Consider the following 26,967-nt stretch of genomic DNA (forward strand, 5'->3'; position numbering starts at 1 on the left):
AAGAAAATTCCTGATAATCAGAAACCAAATTTACAGAAAAAAAATCACAAATCAATGATTGAAAGTAATTTCAAAAATAGACTGCTTACGTTTGATACCTTTTATATTTATTCATACGTATGCATATTGTGTGTTTTTAAGAGTCAACATTCTTCTGCTGAGAGGTTTAAAAATTTAACTCCAACATCTTTCACGAGTCAGAAAAACCTATTCTCTGATGAAGAAGATGCTGAAGTAAGTTCTTAATCATTCAATTACAATTAAATATTGCATGTACCACTTCCTTATTGAAATACTGTAGCTGGGAATGACTATGTCTCCTTTGCAATGTTAGCATGATCCTTGAAGGCCACAAGTATAATGAATTGTTATGATTACTGGCCACGGAACTCAGATTACTAAGATTCTAATATTTCTAGAAATGGGATATCTAAGTTGCACTCAACATGCAACTCAGTGTAGTTGACTCATTCCATGTATAGTCCCCAACGGAACAACATCTACATGGAAGGAAGGAAGCAGTGAGTTACCCCCAATTTTCCATTTTAGGCCCAATACTCTTCAACATCTTCATAAACAATTTAGATAAGGGAATAGAAGGGGAACTCATCAAATTTACAAACATTAGACTGGCAGGAATATCCAACACTCCAGAAGATAGGCTGAAGATCCAGATGGATCTCACAGACTTGAACATTGGGCCCTATCTACAAAAATGAAATTCAATATAGAGAAAAGTAAGGTATTACACTTAAGAAATATCAAATGTACAGATACAGATTAGGTGAAATCTGGCTTAATAGCAGTAACTGAGAGGGATCTTAGAATCTTTGTGGACAATCATTTACTATGAGCCAGCAGTGTGCAACAGCAGCCAAAAAAGCCAACACAATCCTAGGTTGTATTATCAGGGATAGAATCAAGATCCCATGAGGTATAAGTACCATTTGATTAAGCCTTGGTAAGATCATACTTAGAATACTGCATGCAGTTTTGGTTACCATATTGTAAAAAAAGATGCAAAGACTCTGGAAAGAGTGCAGAAAAGAGCATGACATGATAACAGTATTCCAATATTTGAGCCACAAAGAAGAGGGGGTCAATCTATTTTCCAAAGCACCAGAATGCAAGACAAGAAACAATGGATGGAAACTAATGAAGGAGAGAAACAACCTAGAACTAAGGAGAAATTTCCTAACGGTGAAAACAATTAACCAATGGAATGGTTTGCCTTCAGAAGTTGTAGGTGCTCCATCAAAAGAGACTGGGCAGCCACTTGTCTGGAATGGTATAGGGCAGTGAGGGTGAACCTTTTCGGCACCGAGTGGCCAAACTGGAATGTGTGCGTGCACGCTAGAAACCTGAAGACCAGCTGGCTGGTGTGCATGCACGCACCAGCCGCCTAGTCTTCGGGTTCCCAGTACACACGTGCACCAGCCAGCTGGTCTTCGGGCTTCTGGCGCTCCAGCGTGTGCGAAGACCAGCTGGCCAGCATGCATGCGCATGCTGTAAACCAGAAGAGCAGCTAGTGACAATGCACAGAGTCACAGAGAAGGCTCTGCGTGCCACCTCTGGCATGTGTGCCATAGGTTTGCCATCACGGGTATAGGGTCTCCTGCTTGAGCAGGGGGTTGATTTAGATCCAAAGTCCCTTCCAACTGTGTTACTCTGTTAAGTTGAAAAATGTAGGAGAATGTTTTATTATAAGCAGTGAGATGACAGTGTCTTCTTTATTGGGGTGGGGATAAAAGGGCACATGTTGTTTTTCTAGCACAATCAAATATCTGCTGCAAACTAGAGGCTCCAACTCAAGTCTCTAATATTTGCCTCGACATGTAACTTGGTTAATAGGTTATCAAGTGGAGAAACTAGTCCTTCCTTCCTTCCTATATCTGTCAGAGCTCAGAATAGCACCTGAACAACAGTGATTGTGGAAGTGTGTTTCAGGAGTGCTTTCTTTTAATGTCATTCCATCTTCTGCTAGACATGGAGTCAAATCTTGGGCTCAGTATCTTTACTAAAATGTTTGACAGCACAAGTATGTTATTGCAAGAATAGTTATTTAGTAATTTTAATTTTGATAGAAAAGCTGTTTAACATAATGATCCCTTGCTATATTTGTACAAGGACAGAAATTGCCTCAAAGTCCTAGCCTTTCTTCCATTTACCAGTTTGCTGTCTTCTACCATTCTGTTGGCTGCTTAAAATGTCCCAAATGGGTAAATGCATATCTTTAAAAATGCTACATGTGGCTTTCTTTCATATGCAACAGGACTTGTTTGCTTCACATCAGCCTACAGAAGTGAAGAATTCAACTTCATCATCTACTAAAGTGATGACATTGTCTTTGTTTGATGATGAGGAAGAAGAGGTATGTGATACCTGAAAACCACATTTTACAATAAAAGGTGCTAGGGTGACTGTAAAACTGAGAACATTCCACTTTGATTCATCTGTGTTTGAAACTTAATAGGTGCTTTCATGAGTCAATTTGTCGTGAGACCCAAAAAACAGATCTAATGTAATCTACAATCTTGAATTTTATTTCACAAGCAATGAATTGTCAATGTTAAAATACTACAAACTTTGTCAAAAGTTTGGGTTGAGAAAAAGGAGATGTGAAATTCAAAATACAAACTCAATGGTGTGCAACAGTCTCATTTTGTACCACCAAAACAAAGCTTCCAGAAACTCTCTTAATATACATAGTAATTTCAATTTCAGGTGTTTTTCTCTCTTTAAAACCATCTTCCTCTGTAGCACTGTTTTACTCAGTGTTGTTGTTTTTTTATTCTGAGCCACAGTCTTCCTTTCTTTCCCATAATTCTTGTATTTGGTTGTTTGCTTAGCCATAATCCCTGTCAACCCCCAAAACAGCAAGCCTCCAGCAGGCCTTCTCAAGATTGCCATTTTGAAAGGGGGGAGGCTTGCAGGGGCATAGCCAGGACTAGAACTCACCATGACAGCGACTATCAGCTGGGCAGCAGTGGAGGAACCCACAGACAATCAGCTGGGGCCCAGAGCACCAGTTGGAGACCACAACACTGCTCCACTGACAAGTCGGCGCGTTGTCAAGGAGCTGGGTGGTGGACCTGATTGGCTGGGAAGTGAAGCGCTGATCAGCTGGAGGGTGGAGACCAGGCCAGTAGCTGAATGACAGCATAGGTGCGGCCGAGGATTCTCAGCCTTTCGCAGCGGTCAGAAGCCTCATGGGTGGGATAGGGGTTTTAAGTCCGCAAGAAAGCAGCAGCAAGTAGCACTGGCTTTGTTTGTGTGTCACTCCATGCTGGGTTTCCAAGCTTTCTAAGATAAAACGCTTGTAACAAACTGTTGGTTGCTGTTTCTTGGTGCTGGAGGCTCAGAATGTGACACCCCTACTTTCCTGACCTACTATATGAGAAGTCATCAATTCATTGTATCAGCAACCACAAAACTGAGTCCAACAAAGAAGCAGCAATCCTGTATTCAATTCAGCATAGTCAGGAACAATGTAAAAATATTCTTCTTGACTATTGAGTTGATGCTTCTTTTTAATAGCAGCAGCTTACAGAAGCAAAACTGAAAACTTTTTAAAACAAAACAAGTTTAATATGAAATATGAGATATTTCTCATCACAAAAATGCAAAATTAGCCATCAACGTCAAACGTATCTGCTATAGATCCGACAGAAATTGCCCATTGCTTATCTAGGATTGCAGGGCAGGTGGAAATAGTTTGTCCTAAACACACCTACTATGAAATATGGAGACTGGTAGAGATTGGTTTTTCATTGCTTGAAGTAAATTAAATTCTTGTTTTTTTCCAGGACCTCTTTGGATCTGTGCCAAAGTTGTCAAAATCTTCTCAGGAGAGAACAGCCACATTATTTCTCAGCAGTGATGAAGAGGTACCATGTTCAGAGGTTATTAAAATGTGGGTCTGCAACATGAAGCCAGATTTGTTTACTATAGAACCTTCATTGCTTAGGAATTGTTTACATATCCTGATGGTTTCATTTGTTCTACTTCAAGCCTATATAGTAATGGCGAACCTTTTCGGCACCGAGTGCCCAAACCAGAATGCGCATGCGTGCATGGGCATATGTGTGTGCCAGAGCACCGGAAATCTGAAGACCAGCTGGCCGGCGTGCACATGCCTGTTTTTTGGCCATTTTGGGCTGTTTTTCAGGCCATTTTCAGGTACTCTGACACCTGCAAAGACCAGTTGGCCAGCGTGCAGGTGCACACTGGAAACCAGAAGAGCAGCTGGCGACGGTGCACATGCCACAGAGAGGGCTCTGCGTGCCACTTCTGGCATGCGTGCCATAGATTTGCCTCACAGCTATATAGAATACATGCAGTGCCAAAACAGCCTACTCCACCCTCTGAAGTTCTGATGGTTGCAGTTACCAGGAGTAGGATCCAGAAATAAACATGATAAAAAACATGGAACAACTGTTATATTAAATATCTTCTGCTGTTACAGGGTTGCTTTTTCTTCAGAATGTAGATTATGCATTCAGTAGGAATTTTGAATCAGAGAGGTTGAATTTGTTTTAAATTTGTGCATCACATGACTACAAGAAATTCTGGGCAGTACATAAAAGCAACCCAGCAGTAAAAATAAGTAACAAAAGATGGCAAAAACTGGGCAACAAGCCTGGATGCGAAGTCAATTCTTTAAGGCCCTCCTAAATACCAATAAAGGGACATGGTGGCTCAGTGGCTAAGACGCTGAGGAGGCTACTTTAAAGCTACAACTAATATTTAATCTTATTTTGATTTCATGTTCTTAAGGAAAAAAAATTGTCTTACATGTTGAGGTTGGTTTATTTCGGGGTTCATATGTCACTATTTTGGTGGCAGCTTGGTTACTGTGCATTCATTGATGTACTTTGATTTGAACCTCTGTATCTGAATAATGAATTGAAGAATAATTACGTAACAACTGGTATATTTTTAGGACCATTGTAATAATAAAAAAGAGGTCAAAGCTACTTCTGAAGGAAGTAAAAAAAAGGAAGCTGTGAAGTCTGCATATGGGGCCAGTCCAGCTATTAAGAGAGGCCTCTTTGAAGAAGGAAGAGAAGGAGAAGATGATTTTCTAACAAAAGACAGGTAAAATATTTAGCTACAAGAAAGAAAATGACATTCATTTATTAATAGTGTGTTTTATTCAAAAAAGATTTTTTTAAAAGACATAATTGGCTCAAATTTTGTCACTAAATTGTTCTGCATTGTGTTTGGAAACTACGAATTTTGAATCTATTGGGTTTTTTGCTTGTGAGCATTGGGAAATGTTAAAGACAAAGTGCATTGGGGACTGGTCAAAATTAAGATTGTGTGGAGTCAAATTATTGAATGCTTTTTTTAAAAAAAAAAGTGTAGATTCGTTCTTTTTTTTTTTTTTTTTATAAAAAAGTTTTATTTTTACAATCTTATCAAATAATTCATCCAATGTACAGTTATATACAATTAGTCGGGCCTGCCCAGTCACCACCCCCCTTTTTAACCTTCTTCCCTCTTCTACCTTCTTTTACTTTCCAAACCTTCCTCTCCTTCTCTTATCTACCTCCTCTCCTCCCTCCACCCTACACTCTTCTCCCTCTTCTACCCCTCTTCCTTCCTCTTCTCCTCTTTCCTACCTCCTACTCTCTCTTTTTTCCCTCCCCACCGTTCTAAAATGGCAACTGGTCAGACCCGACCCTACATTAATTATATTTATACATCTTCAATAATCCCTGTACATTAACCATCACTCCATCACTAACCTCAACCCCCCAATTCCCTTCCCCTTTACCCCCCACCCCCCACCCCGACTTCCCAGAACAAAATGCAGGGTATCAAAACTAACAATCATAATCTAAAATAATTCCTAAATTATAATCTCTAGTCTCTCACGCTTATTCACACTCTCAATTCCCTCTCCTTCAAAAATATATCTAATACAAATTATTTCCTAAATTTACTCATATGCTATTTGATATTTTTTTATCTGATACTTATTTTGAATATAATCAATCCACATTTTCCATTCTAAAATATATTTTTCTTGTGTATAGTCTTTCAAGTAAGCAGAGATTTTTGCCATTTCTGCCAGATTTGATACTTTAAGAGTCCATTCTTCAATTGTAGGTAATTCTTCTTTCTTCCAATATTGAGCAATCAAAAGTCTTGCGGCTGTTATTAAGTTCAGAATCAATTTAGTCTCTATAGCTGTGTAGTCCATAATTATTCCTAGTAAAAAGAACTGTGGGGTAAACTTAATCTTCTTTTTCAAAATATTCTGCATGATCCACCATATTTTAATCCAAAATGCTTTAACTTTTTTGCAAGTCCACCATATATGATAATAAGTAGCATCTTCACAATCACATCTCCAGCATTTAGTGTAGATTCGTTCTGTTGGCGAATGTAATTGATGACATACCCTGGGGGGAAACAGGGTCATGATTGGGGCGTAAATTACTTGGGTTGGCTTCACTTGGAACCTGCCAACATGAAGCTCCTAATAAATAACTGGATTTCTTTTGAAGCTTGGCTCGAGGCTCTTGATGTAATTAGGGCATCCATCAAAACCCTGACAGCGCTACATGGGATTCTCTAATTTCTGCCAACCCTTCCTGGGTCTGCTACTGTAGATTTTCTTCTTGCTTCCATCTTTAGTGACTAAAAAAAATAATTGCTCTCAGTTTATGTTAGTCAAATAATGGTAGGGTTGAGTTTGATTAATACTTGAATGAGTTGCCACCAAGGTTTTATTAGGGCTGGAAGCTACATGGGAAGTCAGAGAAACATGCCAAAAGGAAGTGAGGAAATGCCCATAAAACTGCATGATTATATCCATGTTGTAATCAGAAATTGGAGAACCAATTCAGTATAGTGATTAATACATCAGTGTAGAAATGGGGAAGCTGTAAATTCTACTTTCACCTTAGGCATAAAGCCAGCTGGGTGACTCTGCCCTAGGAAAAAGGTTATGACAAACTGCTTCTGAAATCTTGCCCAAAAAGCTTTAAGGACTAGTCCAGGCAGTCGCCAGGTGTCAACAAAGGCACAAAAAAGAAAGAAAACTTCAAGAATTATTCTTAGTTTAGAGATTTTACAATCTCTAAATAGACAATATAATACTTACCTGGCTTAGCTCTTAATTTGACCTTGCTGATAAAATATTTGTGAAAATGATTATAAAGAAATAATTACATAATTCTAGTTATTAACTAAATCTCAGATACATTGTTAAAATACCACTGTAGTAAAAGATAACAAAGTAATGACAGATCCATCTTGGACCAAATGTTTTTCTTTCTTTCAGCAGTAAAAAAACACCTCAGAAAAGTACTGTTCTATTTGAAGATGGTACCTTGCATGGCAGCTCTCAACCAACCTTAACCAGGCCTCAGCCAGCTTCATCTGATGCCCAAACAATAACAGTGCATACAGATCAAGTAAGCAGTAATCTGAATTGTGACTTTGTAAACATTAAAGGCTTAGCACTCTCATTCATGTGATACCAACTTGTTGCACAGTGCATCCATCTAATGAGGTTACAGCCAGTTAGATGCATCTATTGAAGGTTTGAGGGGAAAAAAGTGACATTTGTGAAAAATCTCATTCCTCTCAATAATAGTCAGTTATGGGATCCCAATCTCGAAATATTAGATCATATGTAAGAATAGCAGTCTTATAGCAATTTCTCAGTTTATTAAATCTATTTTGAGAGTTTGTGGATTAGAATTCTACTTTAATCACATACACAATGAAGTGATGAAATCTTTTATTTCTTTTTTCAAATAAGGTAGCAAAGCTATCCAACACAGCTCCTTCCTCCTATTTTCCCCACAGCAATAACCCTCTGAAGTAGGTTGGCCTGAGAGAGAACAACTGGGCCAAAGTCACCCAGCTGGCTTTCATGGCTAAGGTGGGATTTGAACTCATGATCTCCCACTTGACCAAACTGTCTCTAGCCACAAAATCTTACTTCTAATAAATTATTTCTTTTTAAAAAATAATTATAAATGATGTATCTGGTGGATCTTTTAAAACAGTAATTTTCACTACTATGTCGTCTAAATTTAAATCCCAGTTATAATGTAGCTTCCTATTTGTCATCTGGTTAACAAAATAAATCACAAATAATAGAAACTTTTTAATATAAAACATTGGCTATTTTGATGTTCAAAGGCAACTGTTAGGACTGGATTTTCTAGTGAAGCAGATTAAGATAAATTCTGTAAACAAAGCAATTCCCTTCAATTGGAATTCCATGAATTTCTGAGCTAATTTTAATACAAGATATATATGTGTATCCATCAGTTAAGTTCTGATTGTAAAGTATGGGTGCTTATACTTGTAAAAAGTACAGTTTTCCAAGAAAGGGGTAGAGTCCTCATCTTTTACTTCTTGGCCATCAGGAAAATTTCTTGGAAACACCTCAGAAGAAATTTGTAAAAAAGAAGGCAGAATCTTCAGAAGAATCCGGTATACATCATGGAGAAGGAGGAAATGTACTGGACCAAGAAAGGAAGGAAAAAGTAAGGAAAAACCTTATATATAATACGCATATGTTGCTGTGTACCAACGGTGCAACATTTTATAAAAATAATCTCTTAAGATTTCAGTCCTTTCAACCCCATATTTTCTCATTGTTCCATATGCATATTATAACCAATTTTTAGCCCGCTTTATCATACATTCTCTGACTTCTGTTTCGAATTTCAGTAAATGTTTTATTTCAACAGTTACATGTTCATTTGTACACAATTCTGTTTCAAATTTATCTTACGCTGTTTAAAACCATGAAGTATATTTTTCTACTCTAAACCTTTCTGACAGTTGTACATAAGAAAATGACTGATAAGTATATCCCTCTGCCACCAGTTTTCTTTTAATTTAAATTCCCCTAGACAAAGTTCTAATTCTAATCTGACAGTGGCAAAAGAAAGCAAAGGCAGTACCAATAGTAATAGGTGCCTTGGGTACAATCCCAAAACAATAGAGCATCATTTGAATACCATCAGCATTGACCATTTACCATCAGTCAATTGCAAAAGGCAGCTTTACTCGGAACAGCTTACATTCTGCGACAATATCTGTAACACCATCAAACATCCACAGCTGCTTATTCAAAGTCCTTGGGAAGGACTCAATAAGTGGACAAAAATGTTAAATCTATTCTGAACATCTGGCTGACTGTGCATCGAACTGTAATAAAGTTCCAGCATGAGCCATTTCAATCTTGACATGAACCATCCTGACAAGTTCAGTGACAAAAAAGTTTACATATCCCATGAGATGAAGAATAAAGTGCCATTTTGGACTGAGGCTCCCTAACTCTGGATATCCAAATCATTTGTGGTATAAAATCAAGCTATTTAATCCATTTGTCACAAGCCCAAACAATAACTTCTGTCTGTGAACTTCCAGCTCTTTTTGGAGAAAGATGCCAAGAGAAAGATAAGAACTGTATTCAGTTTGTTTGAGGACGAGGAGAAAAATGAAGTTATGGATTCTAGTAAGAATAAACAGATTGGAATGGGGAAGGTGAGTAACATGCGGAGGGCAGAGCGGTACGACTCACAGTGGCCATGAGGGCATGAAGGAATGGGCACAGATGGGTTGACGCATAGGACTCGGTATGACCAGGTGGGCGTTTCCGGGTCAGCATGGAACAAACCACTCAGGCCACTGGACTTGAGAACAACTCAATGCCCCCCACCCAACTTCTTGCCTCCCCGAATTGCTGGCAGCCAAGCACATGCCTCCTAGAATCCACGCTGGAGTCTGGCGGTGGTCAATCCACTGCCTCCTCCAGAAAAACTTCCTTTCAGATCATGGGAGGGGAGAAGTTTGAAATTGCTCAAATCTCCACTGCATTAAAAGTTCTGTGGTGATGCCGGCGTTCTTGTAGCCTTACCTGGACGTAAGCAAAAAAAAGTGGGGGTTAACACTTTCCATGTGTTTGCCACTTCACTGTGCAGAGTGGGAGGCCACATAATAATAACAATAATAATAATTTAATTTTATACCGCCCTTCTCCCGAAGGACTCAGGGCGGTAAACAGGCAGATAAAATAATACCATATATTACAATAAAAACACTCTTTAAAAAACTTATTCAATATGGCCTAAAATTTAAAATACAATACAAAATATAAAATAAACCCCAATAAAATCCATATTTAAAAACCCTATTTAAGCCAGTCCTGCTCGGAAGAATAGATACGTCTTCAGCTCGCGGCGAAAGGTCCGGAGGTCAGGAAGTTGTCGAAGTCCTGGGGGAAACTCATTCCAGAGGGTAGGTGCCCCCACAGAGAAGGCTCTCCCCCTGGGGGTCGCCAGCCTACACTGTTTGGCTGACGGCACCCTGAGAAGACCCTCTCTATGCGAGCGTACCGGCTGGTGGGAGGCATGTGGTAGCAGAAGGCGCATGAGACATGAGACAAGCACATGAGAAAGTGTCAATCCCCACCACCATCCCTTTTTTTTTTGCCTGTGTACTGCCTTCAGGGTACTTTAGCACAGGCTCCGGGAGGCACACACCTGGCTGCCAGCAGTTCCGGGAGGCAAGGAGCTGGTGGGGCATCAGGTTGTCCCCACATCCAGTTGGCCAAGTTGACTTGTCACTGACCTGGCTGCACCCAGCCATCTGTACCCACCTATCTACTCCTATCTGCCCATACCCACCCATCCATGCCCACTTGATCACGCCAAGTTATCTGCACTGAGTCTTCCATATCAACCTAGCCATGCCCACTCCTTCGCATCCACCCACACTCACCTGGCTGCTGTGAGTCATCATAGACCCTGCAGGGGATACTCAAAATATATTACTTGCCTCCTCTGTTATCCGTTTGTAGGACAACTTAATTTGGATTTAGGAGTTATAGTACTGGTATCATTCCACCTTTCCCCAAAGAATCCCAATTTGCTATAAAATACGTTAAAACTGACAACATATTGTCAGTGTAATCCCCATTGTGTGCTTGCTTACTATTTTGTAATCCCTTTCTCTTTTATATCTCCACTGTGAGGGAAGGAAATACATCAGGCACAGGAAAGATTGGCTAAAGAGACACCTTCCTTCACTTTCTCCCCTCCCAGTTTGAGCGTTTTCTACTATGCAAGGGAGAAAAACAGAAGCAATCTCTTTAACCAGTTTCTCCTGTGCTTGACTTGTTTTTTCTTCTTTCCCCCTCTTCCACAGCAGAGAGATTGGAGAGGAAGAGATTACAAAACACTAAGCAGGCGTACAGTACAGAATTCACACACTGCCTGGATCATTGTATTGTTTTCTGTATGTATTTCTCCACTGTGTACCTGCTTACTCTCCTGTAATCCCTTCCTCTCCAATGACTGAAAGTAAAAACATTAATTCCTTCTTTCTAATTATCTCAGCGCCTGAGTGAATATTCCAAAGAGTAGGAAAATGGGAAAAACAAAAGTTGAGTTGTAGTCATGCCATTTCACTCTCAGCATCTGCTTCGCTTAACAACAGAACTGCTGATCCTAATTGTGGTCACTAAATAAGCATTACCTATATGTTGCCCACCACACAACATGAGTTGGCTGGGCTATTTTTGCATACAGATGAATTCCTCAGCAAGTAGCTGATCTGCTCTAACTGTTACATTTTATTATCAGTTTTTGACACTGTGTTTTGAAAACAATTCAATGGGTTTTTTCCAGCCTTCAGAGAAGAGCACAGGTGTGTTTCAAGATGAAGAACTTCTCTTCAGCCGTAAACTGCAGGAAGACAATGATCCTGAAGTTGACCTTTTTGATAACAAAAAAGTGGTCAGTCAATAGTAAATGCTTTCATTGTTTGTTCATTGTTTAATTCCAAATTAAATAGCAAGCAAAAGTTGGACATTTCTGTTGATTCAATGGACTGATGTAAACTTTATTTATTTATTTATTTATTTATTTATTTATTTATTTATTTATTTATTTATTTATTTATTTATTTATTTATTTATTTATTTATTTATTTATTTGATTTTTATACCGCCCTTCTCCCGAAGGACTCAGGGCGGTTTACAGCCAGAATAAAAACAATAGCAATGTACAATAAAAACAAAAAATTAAAAAACTTATTATAAAATTGGCCGAGATTTAAAACATTTAAAATCTAAAAACCCTTAAAATTCATCTAAAAATTTAAAATTTAAAATTTAAGCCAGCCCCGCGCGAGTAAATAAATACGTCTTCAGCTCGCGGCGAAAGGTCCGAAGGTCAGGCAATTGGCGCAAGCCAGGGGGAAGTTCGTTCCAGAGGGTAGGAGCCCCCACAGAGAAGGATCTTCCCCTGGGGGCCGCCAGCCGACATTGCTTGGCAGACGGCACCCTGAGAAATCCCTCTCTCTGTGAGTGTACGGGTCGGTGGGAGGTGTGAGGTAACAGTAGGCAGTCCCGTAAGTACCCAGGCCCTAAGCCATGGAGCGCTTTAAAGGTAGTGACCAAAACCTTAAAGTGTTATAAAGTGTTATAAAGGATCTGCTAATTGACTAAAGTACTTGTAATTATAAGGATGGAATATGACTGTGTAGGAAGCTGTAGACCTCTTTGTTGTTGTTAGTTGCGAAGTCGTGTCCGACCCATGGACAACATTCCTCCAGGCCTTCCTGTCCTCTACCATCCTCTGGAGTCCATTTAAACTCATGCCTACTGCTTCAGTGACTCCATCCAGCCACCTCGTTCTCTGTCGTCCCCTTCTTCTTTTGCTCTCAGTCTTTCCCAGCATTAGGCTCTTCTCCAGTGAGTCCTTCCTTCTCATTAGATGGCCAAAGTATTTCAGTTTCATCTTCAGGATCTGGCCTTCTAAAGAGCAGTCATCTAGATCTCCTCTAGAACTGACTTGTTTGTTCACCTTGCAGTCCAAGGGACCTCTAAATACTGCTAAATGGTAACTCTAGCAACCCAGGCAGCAGAGAAACAGAGGGACTATAAACTTTAAACAGGCATGTAACTCTTTAAAAGCGAACAAGTGGGCATAATTCTTTTTACACAGAAAGTCATTTTATCATTGAAGGACTCACTTCTGATTGTAAGAAGTACATAAGAAATGCCGCTTTATCTCTAGTTGTAAGTTAGATTGTGGCAGCTTAACTTGTGAACCACAGTCTGATACTACCTTCCTATAAAATTAGTGATTTGTTAGAAACAAGTAAAAAATATTTAGGAAATATCCCAAAGGTGCTTTTTTTCCAAAGAAAAACCAGAAAGTCCAGTTGCGTCTTGAAAAAAACCACCTTTGGGACAACCATGAGCTGGATGACTGAAAATCTCCATAGATACTTAGGAAATAGTTATTTGTTTATCCTATGTATATGATAACCTATGTATATTTCTGTTTCAATTTCAGATTTCAAGCCCTAAAGCAAAATCATCATCTGGAGAATGGCTATTTGGGACGGATGACAATGCCGATGATGGTCTCTTTAGCAGTTCTGCCACAAAGCCCTTGGTACTTATCATGTTGTAATTAATATTTGAAAAGGCCTCAAATGTTGCTTTTTGTTTGGATTGCTTGAGATTGTTTAAACCAGATAATAGAGGTATGCAAATTATTCTGAGTGATCTAAACTTGGAACAAAACATTTTTGCCCTTCTTTCAAGAGCACCAGTGCTGCTTAGTTATCACAATATTTGCTTCTCTACAGTTTACAGTGAAAGATCTTCCTAAGAGCAAGCTAATGAATATATACATACTCAGGGATAATTGCCAGAAGCAACATGTTACTTTGAAGAACCTTTTGAGGTGGCCATAAGTATCTTTTTGCTACTTTTGACATGCAACACTATAGTATTTCCTTTTTGTTTAAAATATTTTGCTACTTCAATGTAATTTACCCACAGAGAGAAAGATTGAGAGCAGTAGTAAAGAATATAAATAGTATTGCATCAGGATCCAGTAGTACTGCATAAACTTTCTTCAGAATCTAAACTTGCAACTTTAAATATGGCAAACAAAAGTCATAGTTGGTTAACATAATATCAAAAGGCTTCAGGCTGACTGGCAATTTTTTTTACATTTTACAGTTCAACTTTATTTTGAAAGAAAAAACAAAAGCTGAGTGGTGGGATGAAGTTGTAGGTTAATATCTCTATTTCCTTTTTTCTTAATTTGGCATGCTTTTACCTCTAACCATGTAAAAGTTTAAGCTGACAAATATTTGGGATAAATAGTATTGATTTTACCATGTTTATAATGTTGATACTTGATAAATTCAGTATACTAAAACAAATTAAGTTGGTTTTAAGTTATTCTAAGAGAATGCCAAATTCTGTTTTTGTAGTTATAAATCTTGTTTTTAGACCGAGTTACATATTTCAATTTTTAAATGTTAATGAGCTTTCATAGCTAACATAAAGCATAACCTTACTTCTTTAATATGTTACTTTAATTTTATTTTTTGGAAGGTACGGGAAAAGAAAATGATAATAAAGAAAGACAGCCCCATTTTGTCCTTGGAAAAACATAGTAAAGTTCTACAGAATAATCAACATGACAAACAAGGAGAATCAAAAATGCAGGCCATTGAGGTTTGTAAAGTATAATTTTGAATTACAAGTTTGAATATATGAAAGTTACATATCTTAACAAGGAAAGGCATTTGGATGTTCCATAACCATTAGTAAGTAGGGTATCTTCAGATGCAAACACACACACACACACACACACTTGCGCCAATTGTACTGTTCCCATTTTGCAATGCAGATTGGAGTAGAAATGGTAAACCAATAGTAAGTTGGTTAATTATACGTCCCTCTATCTTTCTACCCTTGAAAAATTTCCACTTGCATCATTTGCACACAAGCAGAATGAATACAGACGGATTGTATACGTGAACCCTTCACAACTACATTTATATATCTAAGATTTCACGGAAGCTAGCACGGTAAAAGTTTCTGAAATTAAAACATAAATGCAATACCAGGCAGTGTACCAAATGTAATATGGGTAGCAGTGATTATAGCAGAAAATCTTTGTACTGTGACACATACCATTTCACAGCAGCAGCCTACAGTATAGCACTTCTCAAAGTTTCCTTCTTCAAAGAGATGTGCTCACTCAAGTGAGATTTTTGCCCTGAGTTTATATGTCTTTTAGGTACACTCTCTTTCTTTCTCTTTGGGTTTTGGAGACTTCTCCATCCACTTTAGAAACAGGTTTCTAGATAAAACTAAGAATTGTCCTGTGAGAGTAAAAAAGCACCATGGCAAGTTATCCCTTTCTGTACTTTATTTACTTTTAAGGTAATTTTGCATTGCCACCTCCATTTTTACTGATCCCTCTTGAATCTTTTCCCCAAATATGTATTTGCTTGACCTGCTGCCACAAATAATAAATTTGATTTTACTTTGTAAGGGAGAATTGGAAATTAACCCAAAAGATAAACTGTACAAGAAAACTACTGTGAAACCACCATCAAAGGGACCATCTCACTTACCTGATGACACAAAGCATAGCAAAGTAGCTTCCACAAGAAATACCACAGAGCTGGGAGTTAGTTTTGATAACCCTATGAAAGCCAACACACTGCAAAATGTCAACAAGGTAATTTGATAATGAAAAATCTTTATAAAGATGATTATTTTAATGAACTGCATTGGACTTATTTTAGTTGCCAGATGGTATTAAAGCATTTACTGATGTAGAAAAAAATATAGTGAATGAAATAAATGTATAAGCATTTTCGTTTCCACATTTTCACAGGGAAAGGGAAGAAATATTATATTCAACTTAATATGGTTAATTTAAATTAAACAGCAAGCAGAGCAGAAAAGAGTTATTAGGTTAGGCTATTCCCCTTAATAAAGAAATGCTTTTCTTAAGAAGAGAATTTTTGAAGACCTCTCTCATTTCAAAACTACCTGAAATCAAAAGGAGAAATTGTGAAGTACTTCACCCTAGGTCCCCTTCAGTTATTGTATTCTGATGTATAGCCTCATTTAGATGGATTCTTTCCTCTCTTGCCTGAAGGTGATGAATACCAATTTGAAAATAGTAGTGTTTCTTTTAAAAATGTGGCATTGCCTGCTCTTACTGCTTGTCCATTTGTACTGTTTCTTACTTTGTATCCTTATAAACTCAAATTACAGGGAAGAATCAAAGTGAGTGGGAATCGAAGGCCACCAACCAGAACTGCCAGGCGATTAGCTGTTGAAGAACTTGACAAAAATGAAATAAATACTGCAGAAAACGAGTGTCTGCCTGTCTTAAAAGGAAACTCTGGGCCACCTACTATATTACATCATAGCGAACTGCATAGAAAGAAAAATACTGAAAAAGCTTTCTTGGTTCCATCAACCAACAGCAGCAACGAACCCAATGAGTCAAAAGGTAGTCCTCTTTTAAAATCAATAGCCTGTTCCGATGTGAATGATCTCTTCGAGTCCGACAACCTTTTCACTAACGATAGCAATTCTAAAGCAACACTGGAAGCTAAGGGCATTGTAAGCCAGGTTGCAAAAAGTGAAGAGCTGTTTCCTGCTTCACAAGAGGGTACAGACCTCTTTCACTCTAGAAAGACATTAAGGAAATTAAGTCCGGTCCCTTTACCAGAAGAAGAACAGAATGTCTTCATCACTAGTAAGAAAACTGTGAAGAGAAAAGAACAGGAGCTGCCATCTCAATTACCTCAAAGTTTCCCAATTCAAGACATTTTTGAGGTAATTTTGAAAGTTTTTCTCTTCAGACTTGGATTCTTCTGACTTTGTATTGTGCTGTTTTTGTTTATTCCACAGGCATTAGAGGCATTAGAGTGATGGGGGAAACAACTTGGGATGAATGCGGTTTATTTAAATGGTAACCAAACAGTGAATAAGAAAAGATGGGATAGGTTTGGATTTTTTTTTATCATGCATTATCATTCATTAGCAACCTCTCCAGTTGTGTTAAATCGTTTTTAAAAAGCTCCAAACAATGCCTGAAACTGTCCTGAATAGGATACAAATTATCTGCTGCTTCTAACCACATATTCAATATTATTTCCTAAAAAGGAAAGATTAGAGATGATCAGAGTTGGATTCAGAGAGGGAATCTTGAGGGAGCCTACTAGAGTCTGCCTCAAGGCTGCAGACTTAAAGCCTTACCCAAAGGAAGGCATTGACAATCTCCTGAATCCAGTTTGTCACATCTCCACTATTCCCTGAAGCATCCAGGAAGGACATTGGTCAAGCTTAAAAGTGGCAGGGATCATGTTTAAGTGTCCTGTCCACTTCCTCAAAATCCATAGACCAATGGATTCCCAGCTAACAGTCAGATATACCTGCTATTCATTCATGAGAAATCAAGTCTTATTGATGACTAGAAGCCTCTTATGGACTTTATGCATACAAATAAAAAAAAAACGGATTTATGCTTTTGATAATTAAATAAGATAAATTATAAAAAGAAGCATAAATGATGTAACTTTCAAGAGGAAAGTTAAAATATATTTATACTTATAACTGCTTTGAATAATATTGGGAGCCATTTCTTTATATCTTTTTCCTGTTTTTATTTTTCTTCAACTTGTTTTCATTTCTTACACTTCTTGCTTTTTCTTTGATTTTGTTCTCTTTCTTCTCTTTCCTTGCTTTATATTAGTTTGTGTTACTTTTAACCTTAAATGATGTGTTTGTGAGGTGAGGAATTAAAGGAATTAAATTCAATGAATTAAATCAATGGAATCATTTTATGGAACCATATTTGGCAGGCTGAAGAGATGATATTATTTACCACTCACATTCCTAAATGCTTTCCAAATTTCAAATTAGAATAGTTCATATTCAATTTTACAACCACATAGAACTAGCCGCTTAGCAAAACTGATTTCTGAAGCTTAGATGCAGGAAATTAGAGCTACCTGTATTTTATTTTACAAGCACTAACCAGAGAAAATACATGCCTCCAAAGATCAATTTTATACTCAGTAATCCTTTTCTTTATTCAAGGATGATATATTTGCAGTAGAAACTGTTAAACTACCAGACAAAGCAAAAGAGGTGGAAGTCAATTTGTTTGATGATGATGTTGATATCTTTGCTGATCTTGCTGTAAAATCAAAGGAAAAGAGTACCAGAAAGAAAATGGAAGCTGTATCTATATTTGATGAGGACACAGGTAAAAAAAACCATAATATTTGTACAAAGTTCTACAATTCACTGACAGGTATATCTCTATAGAAATAAGTTGAGAAAGAATTAGGTAATGATTTTGTAAATTAAAAAAAAAATGCCTGCCACTAGGCTAAGGGCACTCCCGAGGATTGGGGAATGTCAGAATATTTAATATATTTCTTCAGATACACAGAAGAAGGCTAATCCTCTTTTTTGTTAGAAATGTTGATCCTCAATAGGAAGAGATTATCTTCCATCAGACAAGAGTATGATATATGACAAGAAAAAGAAAGAGGTGGAAAATCACTTGTGCTTCAAGAACCTAATGGGGGCTTGCTCTCTTAATAATATTGGTTCAAACTAAATTCCACAGTGTATCTTTGAAATTCACATTTTTGAAAATTGAAATTCTATCCAATGGGGAGTGTAATTATTGAGACTGTAGTAGTTTGTTAAAGCATTTTCAGTTAATTCAAAAGCCAACCCTGGCAAGAATGACTACATCTATGGCACATTGTCTTTCTTAGTATAGCTGGCTTCTGATTTGGCATGGTAACGGGTACACTTCTCAGAAAATAAAATACTTGGACAAATACTAGATTTGAGTTTAAGTTAATATAGATAATATGATACTCACATTTAATAGTTGTATTTTTCTGTACATTAGAAGTTAAAATTAGAGGCACTGTTTTGAAGGGGTTCCACTCAAAGCTTTTGAGTCTCCTGCACCCTTGAGTCCTTTCAATTCAATCAAGACTAGGATTTCCCATTTGTGTTCAGACCTACCACAAGTTGTGACCAATGCATTATTGATGTCTTTGCTAAGAATGTGCCTAGGAGCCAGCAGACTTTTTATCAACACCCTTCCCTGTACTCCTGTTAATATAAATGTAACTCATCATTTAAAAAAATGTGTATTCTTTAAAAAATGTATATGAAACAGTTCTGGTCACAAACAAGTACAGATTAATATTTTTCTCCCTCTCTCTAGATGATATCTTCTCCCCTGCTAGTCAATCTAAGACATCAACAAAAAAAACCACCGTTCAGTCAGTCTCGGGAAGTAAATCTGAATCTAGAACAGCAAGCACTTTTGATGACCCTCTCAATGCATTTAAAGAGCACTAATAGACTGCTGGACAATTTATTTTCAATTTGTCACTGGATGCTAATTCCTTTATTCTCTAATCATATACTCAGTGTGACAAAACAGAATATTCCTGGACTCATTCACTTATCTATTTTACTCCAGGTAACATTTTTTTAAAAAAAATGTTATAGCAGCTATTTCAGCAAACAATAATTGTCCTAATCAGCTTGTTATTTGTAATGTAATATGTAAAATAGTATAAATCAAAATTACAGAACATTTAATGTTGATAAATGGCATTTACAAAATCAATATTTTCTGATCTGCTGTATTGTAAGCAAACTCACTTTCTGGAATTAAGTTTATGATTATAACTCATGATTATGAGAATCTGACTTCTCCTTTTGGGTATATCCTTGGTTACTGGTAAAAGATTATTTCATTTTCCTGGAGGGGAAGGGATTAGATGGAATGGAGTTTTTCACTACCATATATACCTATGGCTAAGCCCTTTCTTCAATAAAATAACCTTTTTTTTTTTTTACCAAATTATAGTTTTAAAAGATGCCATCAGTGAATAAGCTGTTTTATATATACTTTTCATGGTGTTTTGGTAAAAAAAAAATTGAGATCTGCCCAACTGCAGATGGGTTTATATGCAAGTACCAGTATATATGGGAAATACATGTACTTTTAAAAAGAATACTGTATACGCTCACAGATAAGCCAATTTGTGGATGAACCGAACCCAATTTTTTAGGCATTTTATGCATTTTGGTACTCAATATTCTTGGTTTATCTGTCAGCATGTACAATATTAAAATATCTCCAATCTGGCTTCAGTTATTTATATCATATATACATTTTAACTGTTTGCTATTTCTTTCCCTTCCCTCACATATACCCTCATTAGCAATTTCAGGTGAGTAATTTTAGCCTGAAAATTATGTTTTATCTTAGATGTATGGGATTGCATAAAATTAACAGTCAAAAACTGGGAGTGACCACTGATTTTGCATCATATCAGAATTCCATTAACGCTGAATCTCAGTTTACCTTAATGTAGTATCACTACTAGGCAGTGATAAAAATGCACATTTTGGGTTGAATGTATTGTTCACACCAATTATTGGATACTGTTTCATGTCAAGCACTATGCATTTTCTCCACTATTCAGTCTGTTCAAAAAAGCAGGGTATATGCATTCAAATAGTTCTTTGAAGGAAAAGAAGGATGATTTATCATTGAATTGATTGGCTGAATAACACTTAAAAGGCTGCAATGACAGAGTTGTTATACTAGCTTACATCTGAAGTTCTTGCAGTTGTAGAAAACTAACCAGCTGTGTTTGTGTATGTGTAATCCTAAATCTCCACAATGTAGCATTTAACTTTTATTCCTTAAACCCTTCCCTCGGGAAAAAGAACAGTATAAAATAAAATTAATAAACGCAAGTTATTGTATGACACTCTCTGATTCAATGAGGGCAGGTGGGATTTGGTGTCATAGCTACTGTCGCAGAAGAAACCCAGAGCATCCAGGAGTAGATCTGTAAGAAAGCACCCAAAAATGAACGGCTGAGATGAAATGGAGATGCCATGGCAAGACAAGACCCTGCATGGGATGTACCATTGACAGATCGCTGAGGTGACAGACACTGGGAAACCATACCAGTAGCTTAAAGGGCTGGACTAAAAGCATGAAGGCTGGCATAAAGTGAAACACTGGGTTTCCAGTTTATTTATTTATTTATTTATTATTTAAATTTCTATACCGCCCTTCTCCCAAAGGACTCAGGGCGGTTTGTTGTTAGTTGCGAAGTCGTGTCCGACCCATCGCAACCCCATGGACAACATTCCTCCAGGCCTTCCTGTCCTCTACCATCCTCTGGAGTCCATTTAAACTCATGCCTACTGCTTCAGTGACTCCATCCAGCCACCTCGTTCTCTGTCGTCCCCTTCTTCTTTTGCCCTCAATCTTTCCCAGCATTAGGCTCTTCTCCAGTGAGTCCTTCTTTCTCATTAGGTGGCCAAAGTACTTCAGTTTCATCTTCAGGATCTGGCCTTCTAAAGAGCAGTCATCTAGATCTCCTCTAGAACTGACTTGTTTGTTCGCCTTGCAGTCCAAGGGACTCGCAGGAGTCTTCTCCAGCACCAGAGTTCAAAGGCCTCAATTCTTTGGCGCTCAGCCTTTCTTATGGTCCAACCTTCACAGCCATACATTGCAACTGGGAAAACCATAGCTTTGACTATACGCACTTTTGTTGGCAGGGTGATGTCTCTGCTTTTTAGTACACTGTCTAGATTTGCCATAGCTTTCCTCCCCAGGAGCAAGCGTCTTTTAATTTCTTGGCTGCAGTCCCCATCTGCGGTGATCTTGGAGCCCAGGAAAATAAAATCCATCACTACCTTCATTTCTTCACCATCTATCTGCCAGGAATTGAAAGGGACGGATGCCATGATTTTAGTTTTCTTAATGTTGAGTTTCAAGCCAACCTTTGCACTCTCCTCCTTCACCCGCACCAAGAGACTCTTTAGTTCAGTGGTTCTCAACCTTTATAGTGCTGCAACCCCTTTAATACAATTCCCCATGATGTGGCAACCCCTTTAATACAATTCCCCACGATGTGGCGACCCCCAACCGTAAAATTATTTTCGTTTTGAATTTATCGCGCCTGAAGCCATATTGGCTAGCGATCTGAACTGCTTGTGATTGCCTTGAGGACGGAGGCATTAAAGCGGAGACTCCTCCCCTATTAAGTTTATCGTGCCTGAAGCCAGATTAGGCTAGCGATTGGGAGTGATTGCAGCTGGCTTGAAAGGGAGACATCAGAGCAAAGATTTCTCTCTTTTTTAATTGATCACGCCTGAAGCCGAATTCAGCTAGCAATTTGAAGATCCTGCAGCTGGCTTTTGAAGTCAACCATTGGAGCGCGGTTCTTCAACTCACAAGTATACTTCCCATATTTCCGATGGTCTTAGGCAACCCCTGGCAAATTGTCATTCGACCCCCAACGGGGTCCCGACTCACAGGTTGAGAACCGCTGCTTTAGTTTCTCTTCGCTTTCTGCCATTAGAGTGGTATCATCTGCATATCTGAGGTTGTTGATATTTCTTCCGGCAATCTTAATTCCAATTAAGGGTGGTTTACAGGGCGTTTTAATTAAATTAAATTAATTAAATTAAAGGTGGTTTACAGGGCGGTTTACAGCCAGAATAAAACAATTAATATAAAAATTAAAACCAATTTAAAAGCGAGAATTCAAAGTTGGCTGGACAATATAAAACCAATAAAAACCCCATTTAAAAAGCATTAGGCCAGTCCTGCGCGATGGAACAGAAATGTTTTCAGCTTGCATCGAAAGGTCCAGAGATCAGGGAATTGGCGGATACCTGGTGGTAGCTCGTTCCAGAGGGTTGGTGTCCCCACAGAGAAGGCCCTCCCCCTGGGGGTCGCCAGCCGACATTGTCTGGCCGACGGCACCGAGGAGACCCTCCCTTTGGGAGCGCACTGGTCGATGGGAGGCCGCCGGTAGCAGCAGGCGGTCCCGTAAATAACCCGGTCCTATGCCATGGAGCGCTTTAAAGGTGGTAACCAACACCTTGAATTGCACCCAAAAGACCACCGAAAGCCAGTGCAGCCTGCGCAGGAGGGGTGTTATATGGGAGCAACGAGTCACTCCCTCTATCACCCGCGCGGCCGCATTCTGAACCAGTTGAAATCTTCGGGTGCTCTTCAAGGGGAGCCCCATGTAGAGAGCGTTGCAGTAGTCCAGACGGGAAGTGACGAGGGCATGAGTGACTGTGCATAAGGAATCCCGGTCTAAGAAGGGACGCAACTGGCCTAGTTGAGCCCTAGTGTCGCCGTTGTCGCTCAAGAAGGCTGCATCATGCCATTATCCAACAAGCCAAGCCTTGGAGAAGGGTGCAGTTGCCCCCATAGCCAAGCGTTCCCAGAATCTGCCATGCACTGCTTATCTTGAGGTGATGCTCTTATGCAATCTCAGGTCCTCCACAAGAAGCCTGGGAGTTTGAGGGTTCTGAAACAGTAACTTAGCTATTCTTAACACTGCACTCTTCTGGACAGAAGGTTCTGATGTTGTTCCTGGAATGTTTTAGAGCCATTCTCCCAACTTAAGACTCATAGCCCAGAGTGCTCTTACCATCTGTGGGATTATTTTTGTCTTTACTTTCCACATCCTCTCTAGTTCCTCCTTCAGGCCCTGTTATTTTTCCAGCTTCTCATACTTCAGAGATTGTGGAAGAACATATATCACCCATAGGGGAAGAAAGAAATGTTTTATAAGTTTCTAATATACTTATGAGTATCATGGTTTTTTAACCTACTATATTCTGTACAAATGAGTCTCATATTTTATTATACTTATTCATATAAAGTCCACATCAATAAGCAACTGACTCTTAAATAGCAAGTGTAATTAATTCTTCACTTTACTGAATAAATGGCGCCACACATTTCTCTTTCCTTAACTTATATGCTGCCCATCTTACCTAGAGGTGGCTTTAGGAAGCTTACAATCATTTTGTACAACCAATTAAAGTATTAAAAGCAATAACTAGTAACATTACATTAGCTTAAAATTGGCAAAGATGGGAAGGGAGCAAGATGCCTAAGAGTAAGAAGTGGGGTCTTATCTTAGTCCATTAACCACCTCCAATTGGTCGAGCCAGGTCTTCAGACCCCTTCAAGGGCCAAAAGGGTGAGTGGATCTCACCTTGTGGGGGGGGCATGATGTTCTAGAGGGCAAGGGTCACTGCAGAACAGGCTCTTTTTCTGGACTCAACAGCCAGAATTCCAACACTAACAGAGTTCACAGCTACTCCTCCAGTGCAGTTGGGTGGGCCAATCCCACTGGGGAGAGGCAGTTCCTCAAATAACCTGAACCCATGCCATGAAGGGCATTAAAGGTAAGAACCAACTCCTAGAATTGGACCCAGAAGCAAAAGTGGCAACCAGTGCAGTTTGCAGAACAGTGGTTTAACATGGGCCACTCTAGGAGCCCTAAGAAATGTCTGCACAACTGCATTCTGCACCAGTTGTAGATGCCAAATACTCTTCTAGGGTAGCCCCATGTAGAGACTATTGTAATAGTTCAACATAAGATGACTAGGCTTGAGTGACTGAGCGCAGGGGTTCCTGATCCAGGAAAGAGCACAACTGGTACACAACACAGAGTTACACAAAGGTTCTTTTAACCACAACATCACCTGCTCTTTGAGCAGGAGTTTGAGTCCAGAAGAAACCCCCAAAATTGTGCCTTTGGTCGGTCTGGAGCAGTGCAACCACATCAAAAATTAAATACGTTAATCATCCCAGATTCCAAAAATTTTAGCTTTTGTAATACACAATTATATGATCCATTCTCCCAAAAGCAAGTACGTATAGGACATTGTAAAAATGTATTTTAAAGAAGCATTGTCATTATAACAAATGCTGTCCTAGACAATTTTTTCTATACCCATGTAATGGAATCTAATAAATTCTTAATATTGTTTTTGTTACATAAGTTGTAGTTTAGGGTCTATTGACACACTTTTTATACAAAATCAAGATATCATAAATGTAAGCCAACTGCCAAACATCTGAATTTTGATCAGTGATTGTGAGGAAGCTGCAATGGTCATGTGAAAAATGATCATAAGTCACTTTTTTCAGTGCCTTTGTAACTGGTCACTAAACAAAAGGCTGTAAGTCGAGGACTACCTGTATTCTGTTAAAATTCTGAAGATATAAAAGGCTTCGCATTAATATTCTGGATAAGGTTAGATCATTTCTGATCTCCTTTTGCTAATTTATAAGTCTGCTACCTGTTTATTTTATACATTGAAGAAAATGCAATTTATACATTAGATAACAAATTTAAATTATAGTGTATACATATTGGAGTTTTAGGTTATGAACATTCTTAAAACTACATTTTAAGATTACCCGGTTTTCACACAATATGCAAGATATTCTTCATCAACTGAGAATATAGTATATTACTTTTACAAGTTTGGAGTTATTTTTTTTAGGCATTCAATTCTATTTTCATATTATCCGATAACTTTAAAAAGTGCCCCATGCGCTGCTGTCCATAAGATTCCTCTGCAACTTCTGGATTGTTTGGAAAAAGGTGGTGGTTCTTGTGCACACCTGCAGGCACTTGGATCCCTTTCCAAGGATCCAAAAAGAAGTATCATTGAGGCTCAGTATTTTGGGTGCTCGCAGCTGCAGGGGGGAAAAAAAGAAGTAACTGAGAATGGAATGGAATAGAGAATATAATATAGCATAACACAGCATAGAGCAGGGGTGTCAAACTTTCATTGAGGGCCACATCAGGGTTGTGTTTGACTTTGGGGGGCTGGGGTGAGTGGACAGTTTGATGCCATTCGTGTTGGTGGTGCCTGTGGTGGCCCAAGCACTCTGCCAGCGAAAAAGAGCTCCGGAGGTCAGGCTTCCTGCAACCCTCTACTAGAAAATGGGGCTCAGAAGGGTCGCCCACAGCCCTCGCAAGCTCCATTTTCGGCTGTGACAGCCTTCTGCCAGCAAAAATGGAGCTTGGGGAAACCCCCCCCCCCCAAGCCCCATTTTCGGCTGTGACGGCCTCTTGCAGCCCTCTGCCAACGAAAATGGAGCTCGGGGGCCCCCACACATGGCCGAAAACAAAGTTCCATTTTTGCCAGCAGAGGAACCGAAGGCCGGTCCTTTGCTTTTTCCAGGGCGACCCCGTGGGCCAGAACTTGCCCATGGGCCTTGAATTTGACACTCCTGGCATAGAGTAACAGAGTTGGAATGGACCTTTAAGATTTTCTAATCCGACACCCTGTTCAGGCAGGAAGCCCTATACCATTTCAAACAAATGGTTGTCCAATCTATTCTTAAAAACCTCCAGTGTTGGATGCATTCACAACTTCTGGCGGCAAGTTGTTCCACTGATAGTTCTGTCTGGAAATTTCTCCTTAGTTCTAGGTTGCTTCTCTCCTTGATTAGTTTCCATCATTGCTTCTTGTCCTGCCCTCAGGCGCTTTGGAGAATAGCTTGACTCCCTCTTCTTTGGGGCAGCCCCTCAGATATTGAAACACTGCTATGAGACACCTAGTCCTTCTTTTCTTTAAACTGGACATATCCAAATTCCTGCAACCGTTCACGTTTTCGCCTCCAGTCCCCATAATCATCTTTCTTGCTCTTCTCTGCACTCTTTCCAGAATCTCAGCATCTTTTTTTACATCGTGGTAGCCAAAACTGGATGCAATATCCCAAGTGTGGCCTTACCAAGGCATTATAAAGCGGTACCAACACTTCACGGGGTCTTGATTCTCTCTCTCTGTTAATGCAGCCTGGGACCGCGTTGGCTTTTTTGGCAGCTGCAGCAGATGCTACTGGCTCATCTTTTCATTAAACCAGATGACTGGAAAAGCCTAATAAATAAATAAATAAATCGGATGAGCCATCAGGCCAGGCGAATTAGCGGTCGCCCTCTGGACAGGCACGAGGTCTGGAGTCCCCTTCAAGATTGCTGACGAACGAATGAAAGGTAGAAAGGCGTCCCGGGCCTAAGAAGGTGTGTGTGGGGAGGAGGGATGGCACCGCATTCCGGTACCGCAATCTCCCGGCAAAGCGTTGCCTCAGCTGAGGCGCCTCACCCCCCAACAGAGCAGCTACTGCTGCTGCCGTCTTTTCCCGCCACTTTCCAAGCCGCGCAAGGATCGGAGGCCCGCGTCTCTAAGCAACCGGACTCGCCCGTTTATCGCGTCACAAAGGGCGGGAGGGACGGGTTCAGGCGCCGCCCCTT

At 39.2% G+C, this 26,967-nt stretch overlaps 1 protein-coding gene across 12 annotated transcripts in view; it reads left to right on the forward strand.

Moving 5' to 3' along the window:
* Positions 1-20,626, forward strand: part of LOC131199550 (WASH complex subunit 2A-like) — a 47,699-nt gene extending 27,073 nt beyond the window's left edge. For 10 of the 12 annotated variants that reach the window (XM_058185423.1, XM_058185432.1, XM_058185427.1 and 7 more), the window contains 14 exons: positions 142-234; positions 2,273-2,371; positions 3,807-3,887; positions 4,943-5,097; positions 7,295-7,427; positions 8,394-8,513; positions 9,406-9,522; positions 11,667-11,774; positions 13,341-13,442; positions 14,399-14,521; positions 15,348-15,536; positions 16,082-16,651; positions 17,918-18,086; positions 19,074-20,626. In XM_058185423.1, the coding sequence (XP_058041406.1) occupies positions 142-234; positions 2,273-2,371; positions 3,807-3,887; positions 4,943-5,097; positions 7,295-7,427; positions 8,394-8,513; positions 9,406-9,522; positions 11,667-11,774; positions 13,341-13,442; positions 14,399-14,521; positions 15,348-15,536; positions 16,082-16,651; positions 17,918-18,086; positions 19,074-19,210 (2,196 nt within the window). In that variant the 3' untranslated portion in view covers positions 19,211-20,626. The remainder of the gene's footprint in view (positions 1-141; positions 235-2,272; positions 2,372-3,806; positions 3,888-4,942; positions 5,098-7,294; positions 7,428-8,393; positions 8,514-9,405; positions 9,523-11,666; positions 11,775-13,340; positions 13,443-14,398; positions 14,522-15,347; positions 15,537-16,081; positions 16,652-17,917; positions 18,087-19,073) is intronic. The other 2 variants (XM_058185424.1, XM_058185431.1) reach the window with 2 other exon arrangements.
* The last annotated feature ends 6,341 nt before the right edge of the window (positions 20,627-26,967 follow it).

The sequence above is a fragment of the Ahaetulla prasina genome, chromosome 5, assembly GCF_028640845.1.
Source record: "Ahaetulla prasina isolate Xishuangbanna chromosome 5, ASM2864084v1, whole genome shotgun sequence".
NCBI lineage: Eukaryota > Metazoa > Chordata > Lepidosauria > Squamata > Colubridae > Ahaetulla > Ahaetulla prasina.